Source organism: Vulpes vulpes, chromosome 15 (genome assembly GCF_048418805.1).
Source record: "Vulpes vulpes isolate BD-2025 chromosome 15, VulVul3, whole genome shotgun sequence".
NCBI classification, from domain to species: Eukaryota; Metazoa; Chordata; class Mammalia; order Carnivora; family Canidae; genus Vulpes; species Vulpes vulpes.
In genome coordinates this window covers 2,504,845-2,517,167 of record NC_132794.1, presented here as the reverse complement: position 1 = coordinate 2,517,167, position 12,323 = coordinate 2,504,845, and the positions used below count along the sequence as shown (strand labels likewise).

Here is a 12,323-nt window from a genome sequence, read left to right as displayed (position 1 = left end):
TATAAGGCAAGCATTTCTTACTTGAAGCAAACACTGGATGTCATAAGGGCCAGTAAGAAAAATTTGGCTAGGGGAATCCCTGAGTGGCTCAGCACTTTAGCACCTGCTTTTGGCCCAGGGTGTGACCCTGGAGTCCCAGGATCAAGTCCCATATCGGGCTTCTTGCATGGAGCTTGCTTCTCCCTCTGTGTCTCTGCCTCTCTCTCTCTCTCATGAATAAATAAATAAAATCTTTAAAAAAAATTTCAGCTAAAAGTTAAAAATACTACCAAATCAGCAGTTATCTGGGGCTGACAATGGACAGAGGGCACAGTGACAAAAGGAAAGGTGGGGGAGGTTTGAGGGAGGTAATTGGAACTGTCCCATACCCTAACTATGGTGGCTACAGGACTATATGCACTTGCCAAAACTCACAAAACAGCAATAAGGTAGAAGAACAATCTGTAATGGGGGAGTTTACTATATGCAAAATTTAATTTTTTAAGGTTTTTATTTAACCAGTTAGTTACCATACAGTGTAATAATATTAGTTTCGTGTACTATAGAGTGAATCAACATTTCCATACAAAACCCAGTGCCCATCAGGACAGGTGCACACCTGACTCCCCATCACCTATTTCCCCATCCCCTCCCTTGCCTCCCCTCTGGTGACCATCAGTGTGTTCTCTAGACTTTGGGTGTTTCTCAGTTTGCCTCTCTCTCTTTTGTACCTTTGCTCATTTGTTTTGTTTCTTATATTCCACATGAGTGAGATCATATGGTATTTGTCTTTTCCTGACTGACTTATTTCATTTAGCCTCATACCCTCTAGCTTCATCCACATCATTGCAAATGGCAAGATCTCACCCTTTCTGATGGCTGAGTAATATTCCATTGTATACATAGACCACATCTTCTTTATCCATTCATCTGTTGCTGGACATCTGGGCTCTTTCCATAGTGTGGCTATTATGGACATTGCTGCTATAAACATCGGGGTGCAGGTGCCCTTTTGAATCACTACATTTGTATCTTTGGGATAAATACCTAGTAGTGCAATTGCTGGGTCACAGGTCATAGTTCTATTTTTAACCTTTTGAGGAACTTCCATACTGTTTTCCAGTGGCTGCACTGATTTCATTTCGACCAGCAGTGCAGGAGGGGGTTCCCCTTTCTCCATACCCTCGTCAACACGTGTTGTTTCTTGTGTTGTTGATTTCAGCCATTCTGATAGGTGTGAAGTGGTATCTCATTGTGGTTGTGATTTGTGTTTCTCTGATGATGAGTGATGTTGAGCATCTTTTCACCTGTTAGCCATTTGTATGTCGTCTTCAGAGAAATGTCTATTCATGTCTTATGCCCATTTTTTAACTGGATTATTCATTTTTGGAGTGGTGAGTTTTTTATGTTCTTTATATATTTTAAATACTAACCCTTCATCAGATGTGTCACTTACAAATACCTTCTCTGATTCCATAGGTTGCCTTTTACTTTTGTTGGTTGTTTCCTCTGCTGTACAAAAGCTTTTTATTTTGATAAAGTCCAATAGTTTATTTTTGCCTTGGTTCACTTTGCTTCAGGAGACAAATCTAGAAACAAGGGCTATGGCCAATGTCAGAGAGGTTGCCGCCTGTGTTCTCCTCTAGGATTTTGATGGTTTCAGGTCTCATATTTACGTCTTTCATTCATTCTGACTTTATTTTTATGTATGATATAAGAAAGTAGTCTAGTTTCCTTCTTCTGCATGTGGCTATCCAGTTTTCCCAAAACTCATTTGTTGAGGAGACTGGTTTTTTCCCCCCAGTGGATATTCTTTCCTGCTCTGTCGAAGATTAACTGACCATATAGTTGTGGGTTCATTTCTGGGTTTTCTATTCTGTTCTATTGATCTATATGTCTATTTTTGTGCCAATACCATCCTGTCTTGATGACTACAGTTTTGAAATATAACTGTAAGTCAGAATTGTTATGGTTCCTACTTTGTTTTTTTTTTTTTTCTCAAGGTTGCTCTGGCTATTCGGGGTCTTTTGGAAAATTTGTGGTTCCATACAAATTTTAGGATTGTTTTTTATAGATCTGTGAAAAAATTCTGTGATAGCCTATATAGAAAACCTGAAAGACTCCACCAAAAAACTGCTAGAACTAATAAACAAATTCAGTAAAGTCACAGGATACAAAATCAATGCGCAGAAATTTGCTGCATTTCTATACACCAATAATGAAGCAGCAGAAAAAGAAATTAAGGAATCAATCCCATTTACAGTTGCACCAAAAACAATAAAATACTTAGGTATAAATCTAACCAAAGAGAGGAAACACTTGTATTCTGAAAACCATAAAACACTTATGAAAGAAACTGGGATGACAAGAAGAAATGGAAAGGCATTCGGTGCTCATGGATTGGAAGAACAAATATTGTTAATATGTCTACACCGCCCAAGCAATCTACACATTTAATGCAATACCTATCAAAATACCAACTGTATATAAACTTTTTTTTTTAAAAGAATCCTTGTTTTAGAAGGCAGAGGATCTATCTGACAGCTAACCCAAGGTCTCTACTGTTACTGCCTACTCCTCCCATAGGACAGAAGCTTGGTATTGGCGATGCACAAGCCTCCACAACCTCTGTGAAGCAGCACTTTAATAAAGTACCACCAGAGTAAGTAATTTCCCAGTAAAATTCACAATGCCGAAGTGAAATATAAATGCGCACTTTGCGACTCTTTGTGAGTATCCATGTAAGCCACTCCCAGGAAGAACAAACAAGGCCCAGCTGATCTTGTGTCAGGCAACAGACTGCTTTACCCGCTGGCCAACCACCTCACTGCTCCACACTAGTCAGCTACTCAAGTGGCTCAGACTCACAATCTGGCGGAATGACGAATCATATTTGTCATAGGCCTGTGTCGTCCTCTGCAAACAGCAGAGAACCCAATCATCAAGTCTGCAAATGCCATAGAAAAAAGACCTTAAAGCAATTTGAAAAGTTGGAGCAGTACAAGCCCCCTCCACCTGAAGGTGTGATGTCTGAAGCATGCCACACCGTCCTGGGAAAGGGCTGGGCTAAGTCAGGACTTGCCCCGGCCACTGTTAGAGTCTCAAGAGCCACCTCAAAGAAGTATCACAAATTTTTAAGGGATTATGAAGAAAATGTCTACACAGGATCTACCTCGTTAGGATTTCAATAGATGAAGGATAATGCCATGAAGAAAAATAAGATTTCCTCTCTTTAATAGCAGAGAATTACCCTAAGAGTAGCATAGGATAAAGCAGAGAAGAAAGAGCAACATAAACAGAGTAAAAACATAAAGAGCAAAACTCACAGTCGTGGCAATGAACCGAACCACTTCACTGACCTCAGAACAATACTACTCACTAGTATCCACCACCTCCCACTACACTAAGATAGGATTTATTATATAGTCATTTGGCTTTATCGCTTACAGCAGTTTTATCATAGAATTCTATCATAAGAATAACTATAATCTTTGGAAGACAATTTAGGTTTTTGGAATTCTTTAATTATTGTACCAAAACAAGAGCAAGGGCTTCTCTCACTCTTAGCTTAAGGCTTCTATTTTAGCTAGATGTTAGTAAAATGATTCCAAATAATGAGTAGCTAAACTTCCAGTTTTGACTTTTTTCCATGTACAGAACTGAACAGAACATGCAAATTCATCCTGTGTTTTCTAGATCAGTCTTCTTACTCACTGATGCTTATCAGAATCGCCTGGTGGGGGGATGCTCCCCAACACACACACACCTTGTACCTATCCCACACCCACTGAATCAGATTCTCTACAGTAAGAACCAAAGGACATTTAAAAACTCCTGGGAGATGTTCCTGCACACACACACCTGGCTGTAATCATCACTCTAGACACACTTCTAACAGTCACTGTGCCTAAAAAGAATTACTTACTTGTTACAATCCCAGCCAAAGCAAACACAAACTGATTTTCATCAGAATCAAGCTCCTTGACATCCCCATCCAGTGACTTCACAAAACTCTCCATTGTTTGACCGGTGATACTGAAAAACTTCAAAGCTTTATCCTGAAAGTTTGGAAAGGAAAGTATCACACCCCTGCACAAATACTCATACAATACTTTATAAGAGTACAAGCACACAAAAGGAAGACTCTGTTTTAATTACAGAAGCAGTATTTAAAAGTCTGCTCCTTCATTACAAGTTCCCATATCAAAAAGAACAGAAAAAGGAAGTTTGGAATCTGTAGAAAAATTACCCTGCAGCCTGATAGAAAGAGCAAAATAAAATATATGTGAGGGAACAGCACAAATTTATACAGTGGTGGAAGTGTTAGGGTGAGTTCACCCAAAATACTCTAGGAATATGTTAGAAAAATATGTTCTCTGTTGGTTCTTGGCATGAAATCACAGGTTTCAACCATGGGAGAATGGATTTTCAAACAAAATCTTAACAGAAACTTCAACATGTCAAGAGATGAAGGCAGTAAGCAGGCTTCTTGGGCAGTTTAAATCTTCATTACTTAGGAGAAGTCCCTCCAAGTATGCAGAACCTCTGAAGCACTTCCTGGGGTGTCAGGGTTCTAAGGAATAGCGTAAAAGCTAACACATTTACAAATGGAACAAGGCAACTTCATGGGCTGATATAAATGTACTAAGACCGGGTTGTGGTGATGATTACACAGCTCTGGAAATGAGCTAAAATCACTAAATTGTATGCTCACAGATGGGTGAATCATATGATGTGTAAATTACACCTGAATAAAGCTCAATAAATGTTAAAACACAATTTCTCCACCTAAAGTCACACACAATTATTTCTCTACGTCGTAAGTAATTTATTGCTGGCCTCGTATCTGTATCTCTGTCCACAAGCACACCCCTCTCCTAGAATGCAGCCACAAGCTCTCTGGCCCCTCTCATCCTCTGGCACCACACTTGCCTTCCCTGCCCCCCACAGCAGGGTACTGCGTGAGCCACTCAGAGGGCCTTTCAGTTAGTCTTCCTGTCTTGTCCCCATGCCCACCCTGCTCCTACCTACCCTCACTCGAGGTCAGGACAATCTCCCTGAAGTCTCTCTTTCCACCACTCTTTTACTCAAAACCCTCAGGAATCCAGCCTTACCACCTTCCAGATAAAATCAGCAACCTAGCATCTGAGGTCTTCCAAAATCACATTCCATCCTCCTTCTGGATCATTATGTCCCCATAACTTTACCACACTAGCCCTCCACTCTCTGTCAGCAGACCTGGGCACCATCCCTAAAACTAACTTCAGACTTCTCAGCCCATGCCCTTGATTATGCTATCTCTCCCCTCCCCATTTTCTGCCCTTGCCACCTATTCAAGTTAATCAAAGCCCATTTCAAATCTCTCTTCTTCTGGAAAGTTTCCTGAGTGTGGATGAGTGTGGATGTGTGTGTGCACTATTAATACATACGTTAAATAACACGTAACTTTAAACAAATCAAGTATTATGGTACCTGTGGGGTAACATACATAGAAGTACTTTAAACTTTGTTAAGTGTGTGTAGGTCAAGCAACGATATGGAAGCAGTACTATCTCCACAAATACCATACAGGTTCTGGGAGAGTAGGTGTCTTATTTCTTTCATTTTACGCACCCCCTAGAGCACCAGCTTACAGTGGACTCTACATACTGGTATGCCACCACTGTCTGGTGAACAAACGTAAGACATGGATTTCATCTGTAAATGCCTTCGTACACACTGTACCCTCTGTGTCCCATAAACACTGATCAACAATATCCAGGGAGCCCAGTGGTCATGCTTACTCCTCCCAGAATGGCTTTGACGACGTCCTCACTACTGGAGACACCCCACAAAAGGGTGCAGGCTGCTGCTCCCATTTCTGTACAGTATTCTGCTTGTTGCAGGAGCTGCTGCTTTGCTTCATTCAGCTGCTGTCGAAGAGCAAGTTTCTCCTAAAATCAAAACAAAATGAAATCAGCAAAATGAACAGCATTCAACTTTAAAATACCTCTATTGTGTTTCTTATACAAAGATTTTTTTTTAATGCACGTAGAATTATAGAAAACATGTTGGCAAATGAAAACTCATCCTTAGCCACAATCTATGTATTTTTTTAAACTTCAGAAGGAAAATTACACTCTCGAAAAAGAACACACTGCTGTATTAGAGTTTATAAGTATCGCCAAAGACTTGAATTCATCTTCTTCAAGTAAAATGAAACAGAAGGCACCTCAGGTCCCAAGTGGCTACACCTAGAATCAACCCCAACTGGGCCACCTGAACAAAGTAACAACCAAACACAGCAGTCCACAGAGCAACACTTGTAGTACATGACCCTGCCACCCCCAAGTGGCTCACCCCACTGTACAGATGTCAGACGACACAGCTAACCCGGCTAGGACATATGGGGCAAAGACAAGAAGTGCGAAGGAGGGCCTCCCAGGCATGCCAAGCACAGTCAAGCTGAGCGTCCGCGTGACAGGAAGATAGAGGCCAGCGGGGCTTCTGAAGAATATAGCTGGCAAATCCCAGCCAGGGTTCTCAACAGTGACTTGTCCTCCCGAAGTTCCCTCAGACCACACAAACAATCCTAAAGGCTCGCTGCAGGCGGCTCTTGGGCAGTATGGGGATTCCTGATCCCCCACCTCCACCACTGGTTGCACTACTCTTGTTACCTGAAGTTCCCTTAAAAGGTGAGAGCATTTCCTTACTTAACAAGAGATAAACTTAAGAAATACAGAAACCTGGGGTGCCTCGTTGGCTCAGATGGCTGGGCATCTGACTTGATTTTGGCTCAGGTCATGATCTCAGTGTGGCGGGATAGAGCCCTACATCAGGCTCCAACGCTCACTGGGGAACCTGCTTCTCTTGTCCTCTGCCCCTCCTCCCCCCCATTCATGTACACACACTCTCACTCAAATTAATGAACACATCTTTAAAAAAAAAAAAGAAATATAGAAATCTACTTAAATTCATTTATACCAAAGTAAAATTAGAATCATAATAACAGTTCTCAAAGTTAAAGTATTTTATGGGCACCTGGTGGTAAAGTTGATTAAGAGTCCAACTCTTGACTTCGGCTCAAGTCGTGATCTCAGGGTTGTGGAATCGAGGCCCACATCAGGCTCTGTGCTCAGCAGGGAGTCTGCTTGATACTCTCTCCCTCTACCCCTCCCTTGTTTGCACACATGCACACACACATGGTCTCTCTCTTTCTCTAATAAATAAATCTTTAAAAAGTTATAGTTTTTTTTAAGTTATATTTTTTTAGATGTTTTCGTTTTTTCTTTTAGAGAGGTGAGTGCAGGACAACAAGGGGGAGAAGAAAAGGAATCAGTGGGCCACAAACCAAACTTTGGTGACTTCGTAACTTGGTCTAGGGTGGCCCATTCACATCTACCCGGGGATGATGTATTTGGTATACAGAATCTCTTACACATTCAGACATATATTCATGCTCATTTTAGGAGAAAAGATGATCACTAATCTATGACACATGCTAATAACCATATACTCACCATATGACCCAACAATTTCACTCCTAGGTATTCCCCAAGAAAAAGTATATATCCACACAAACACTTGTACATGAATGTTCACAGTAGTGTTATTCGTGAATCAAAAATTGAAAATAGCTAAATGTCTATCAACTGATGAAAGATTTTTTAAAAAGTGTTACAACAGACAGGAACAAACAATTGACACATGCTAACATGAATGAACTTCCAAAGCATTACACCAAACATAAAGGACTGCATATTGTATTTCTATATTTCCATAAAATATACAGAATAGGCAAATCTATAGAGAGAGACAGAAAGCAGATCCATGATTGCCTAGGGCTGGGCAAGGGAACAGGACTAACTACAAACAAATATGTGATGGAAATATTCTAAAAATTGGACAAAATCCAGCACTCACTTGTGAGAAAAATTCTCAGCAAACTAACAACAGAAAGGAACTTCCTCAACTTGATAAAAAGCACCTATGAAACACTACAGCTAAAATCACACTTATCTGTACAATAGGGAAAGTTACAAATGAATGGGGCTTGGGAGCACATGGGAAATCTGTATTTTCCACTCAATTTTGCAGCGAACCCAAAGGAATATAACATAAAAACAAAATCTTACCATTTGCAATGACATGGATGGAACTAGAGAGTACTATACTAAGTACAATAAGTCAGTAAGAGAAAGACAAATACCATACGATCTCATTCATATGTGGAATATAAGAAACAAAACAAATGAGCAAAGCGGGCGGAAGAGAGAAGCAAACCAAGAAACAGACTTTTTTTTTAATAAATTAATTTTTATTGGTGTTCAATTTACCAACATACAGAAAAACACCCAGTGCTCATCCCGTCAAGTGTCCCCCTCAGTGCCCATCACCCATTCCCCCCCACCCCCCGCCCTCCTCCCCTTCCACCACCCCTAGTTTGTTTCCCAGAGTTAGGAGTCTTTATGTTCTGTCTCCCTTCCTGATATTTCCCACACATTTCTTCTCCCTTCCCTTATATTCCCTTTCACTATTATTTATATTCCCCAAATGAATGAGAACATACACTGTTTGTCCTTCTTCGATTGACTTACTGCACTCAGCATAATACCCTCCAGTTCCGTCCACGTCGAAGCAAATGGTGGGTATTTGTCGTTTCTAATTGCTGAGTAATATTCCATTGTAGAAACAGACTCTTAACTACAGAAAACACACTGCTGGTCACAAAAGGGGGGGTGGGAGGGAAGCTGGGTGAAATGGGTGATGAAGATTAAGGAGTGCACTTGTCATGATGAGCACCAGTGATATATGGAAATGTTAAATCACTCTACTGTACACCTGATACACTAAGATAATGCTGTATGTAACTAACTGGAATTTCAGTTAAATTCTTTTTTTAAAAAGGGCTTTTTTTTTTTTTTTAAATCATACTTACTGGTAAAAGACTGCTTTCCCCCATGATCAGGAACAAGGCAAGAACAGACGTTCTTGCCACTCTTACTTAACACGGTACCAGAAGTTCCAGACAGTGTAATCACACAAAAGAAAGAAACAAAAAGTAGAGAGAGTAGAAGGAAGAACTAGAACTGTCTCTACTTGCAGATGACATGATTGTCTATATTAAAAAAATCTCAGGGGAAAAAAAAAAATCTCAGGGAATCCAAAAAAAAACTCCCAGACCTCATGCATGAGTTCAGCCAGGTCACATGTTATAAGATCAACACACAAAAAGCAATCACATTTCTATATGCTAACAACCAAAAAGTGGAAACTACAATTTAAAACACCATTTAAAAGTGTTCCAAAGAAAACAAAACGCATCCCGGCTGCTGGGCCCATGTGTCCTGTGGCCAGTCTGCAGACCATGCTGAGTCAGTGCTGCTAGGCCTAAGCCTCACCAAGACTCTCACCACCATCCACCCAGCTCGGCCCCAAGATGCTGGTGGACCTCAGAAGGCAGCCTGGGCCCCTGAGCCCACAGGAGGTAGAGGAGCAGCTGCAGCATCCACTGCAGGTCAAATACAGCAGGGCCAAGGTTGGTACACTGCGCAACGTACTGACGCCCACCCAGGTTAAGAACCAGCCCATCAGTATTGCACGGGATAGCCTTGATCCAGGTAAACGCTGCACGTTGGTCATGACAGACTCAGATGCTCCCAGCAGGAAGGCAATCTGCCAGGTGCCCAAACACAGGCAATGGGGCTATTTTCTGGGGTCAACACATGGGGCAACGACATGAGTAGTGGCACAGTTCTCTTCCATTACATGGGATCTGGACCTCCCAAGGCCTTCACCCTTTACTTCTGGCTGGTTTACATGCAGGATGGGCCACTGAAGTGTGATAAGGCCATTCTCAGCAAACAATATGGAGACCACTCTGGTAAATTCAAAGTGGCATCTCCCCACAAGAAGTATGAGCTCAAATCCCTGGCAGCCTGCACCTGTTATCAGGTTGAATGGGACAGCTGTGTGACCAACTCTGTGAGCAGCTGTCTGGGAAGTGGAGGGACGCCAGGAGACAGGGACAGGCAGTGCCCAGCGTGCTCTCAAGCTCAGTGATGCATGTAGATTTCTCCCCTTCCCCGCTCCCATTCTCACAGGCAAGACCTGAGCCATCAGATAGTGGTTTAGGGTGACTTTTCCTTCTGCCTGTCCTCTGTAATTCTACACGGTCACACTCCTTATGTTTTGATCAAATCTAATCCTCCATTTTGGAGGACTAGCAACCCAGAATTTAAAGAAGAAAAAATTCAGGTGAAAAGACCAGGTCTACAGTAATAGAGCAGAACATCAAAGAATCTTTAAGGGAGGTTTAAAAAAAAAAAAAAAATAGATTCACTGCCTCTGTCTTTATGAGCCTGAGTCCAGAACTGTGCATAACAGCATCTTCTGGGTCACGTTTTCTCGACAGTGTCTCTCACACCACTAGCCCCCAGTGTGTTACATCTAGGACTGATTACTGGGGACCAGCGTCTCTGGTTCCTTTAAAGAGCGGTACTGGAAACAGCAATAGGGAGAGTCGCTTTGTGGTTCAGGCGCAGCTATCTAGATAAGCTGCAGGCCTGGGTGAAAGGCGGTCAGAAATCCCCAAGCCTGCACCTCTTAAATTGATCACTCTTTACTCGTGGAAGAAAGCCAGTTTGGGGTTTCAGAAAGCTGTATTAATTCTGCTACTTGCTTATAGTTGAATAAAAATGAAAACATTGTGTAGAACCAAAAAAAGAAAGAAAGAAAATGAAAGGCTTAAGTAAAAATCTAACAAAATGTGTACAGGATCTGTGTGCTGACAATTACGAACCACTGATGAAAGAGATTAAAGACAACTTAAAGGAGTGGAAAGATGTGCTTTGTTTATGGGCTGAAAGACACGACACAGACAAGATCACAGTTCTCCCAAAACTGACCTACAGACATAGCACAATCCCCATCAAAACCTCAGCATCTTCGTAGACACAAATGAACCTATAATGAAATGTATGTGGAAAAGTAAAGGGCCTGTCTAGACCATTTGGAGGAAGAAAAAAATGGGAAGAATCTCTTTACCCAATGCTGAGGCTCACTATGTGGCCACAGTAACCATGACAGTGAGCTCTGGCGGACGAACAGGTGGAGGGGCCAGAGAACAGAACAGGCCAGGGGAATGCGCCCAACTGATCAGTCACAGAGTGCAAGAGCAGGTCCATGGAGGAGATGTCATGTCTTCCACAAAGTACAAGATCAACTGGACAAAAACAACAACAACAACAACAACAACAACAAAAAAAAAAACAAAGCTCATACCTTGTTCATGATCATGGAAGCAAAAATAAACAAGATTTGTTCATCCTCACCAGATTGAACATTTTTGCTCTGTGAAGACCCCATGAAGATGAAGCGACACGCTCCAGCCTGCAGAAACTATCTGTAAATCACATCTCCAATGAAGGAGTTCCATCTAGCATATATTAAAAACTCTCTAAATTCAACAGGAAAAAAGAACAATCCCATTAGAAAATGGGTAAAAGATATGAACAGATATTTTACAGGAGAGGATACACAGACAACAAAAGAGCATGTTAAAAGATCTCAACATGATTAGCCATGAGAGAAATGCAAAGTACAGTCACCATATATCTACCAGAATGGCTAAAATAAAAATGGTGATAACACCACTTGTCAGTTAGGATGTGGAAGAAATAAATCACTCATGGACTACTGGAGGGAACATAAAATAGGGCAGCCACTCTGCAAAACAACTTGGCAATTTCTTACAAAACTAAATGTGCAGGGGTGCCTGGGTGGCTGGGTTGGTTGGTCTGCTGATTCTTGGTTTCAACTCAGGTCATGATCTCATGGTCATGGCACTGGTCCCCCCATCAGGGTCTGCACTCAGCAAGGAGTCTGCTTGGGACTCTCTCTCTCTTCTGCCCTTCCCCTGGCTTGTGCCCTCTATAAAATAAATAGATAAATCTTTAAAATAAAAAAAAACTAAACATCATTAGTACACAATCCAGTGACCATACTCTTGGGCATTTATCCCAGAGAAATAAAAACATACAATCACACAAAAACTTATACACTGATGCTCACAGTACCTCTATCATAATAATGAACAACAGCAAATAACCCAAACTTCAATGGGAGAATAGTTAAATGAACGATATTTCTACACTACGGAACATTACACAGCAATAAAAAGGAACAGACCACTGATTCAAGAAAGAATTTTGATGAATTTGAGTGATAAAAGTCATTTTCATGACATTCTTAAAATATAACTTATTCTTAAAATATAAGTCATTCTTAAAATATAACTATAGAGATTAATGTGTAGCAACTATGTGTTAATAGATGAAAGAATTCAGTATCTTGAATGTGGTAGT

The 12,323-nt window shown here is 41.2% G+C and overlaps 1 protein-coding gene and 1 pseudogene across 4 annotated transcripts in view; one reads left to right on the top strand and one right to left on the bottom strand.

Moving 5' to 3' along the window:
• The window catches only part of HSF2BP (heat shock transcription factor 2 binding protein), a 108,892-nt gene that overhangs the window by 73,017 nt on the left and 23,552 nt on the right, over positions 1-12,323 (bottom strand). For all 4 annotated transcript variants that reach the window (XR_011997488.1, XM_072739429.1, XM_072739428.1 and 1 more), the window contains exons 5-6: positions 5,763-5,912; positions 3,905-4,037 (exon numbers count right to left, since the gene is read on the bottom strand). Coding sequence is in view for 3 of the 4 variants with exons in the window: in XM_072739429.1 (XP_072595530.1) it covers positions 3,905-4,037; positions 5,763-5,912 (283 nt within the window). In the remaining variant the exon portion in view is untranslated. The remainder of the gene's footprint in view (positions 1-3,904; positions 4,038-5,762; positions 5,913-12,323) is intronic.
• Positions 9,108-10,097, top strand: LOC112909523 (phosphatidylethanolamine-binding protein 1 pseudogene; annotated as a pseudogene).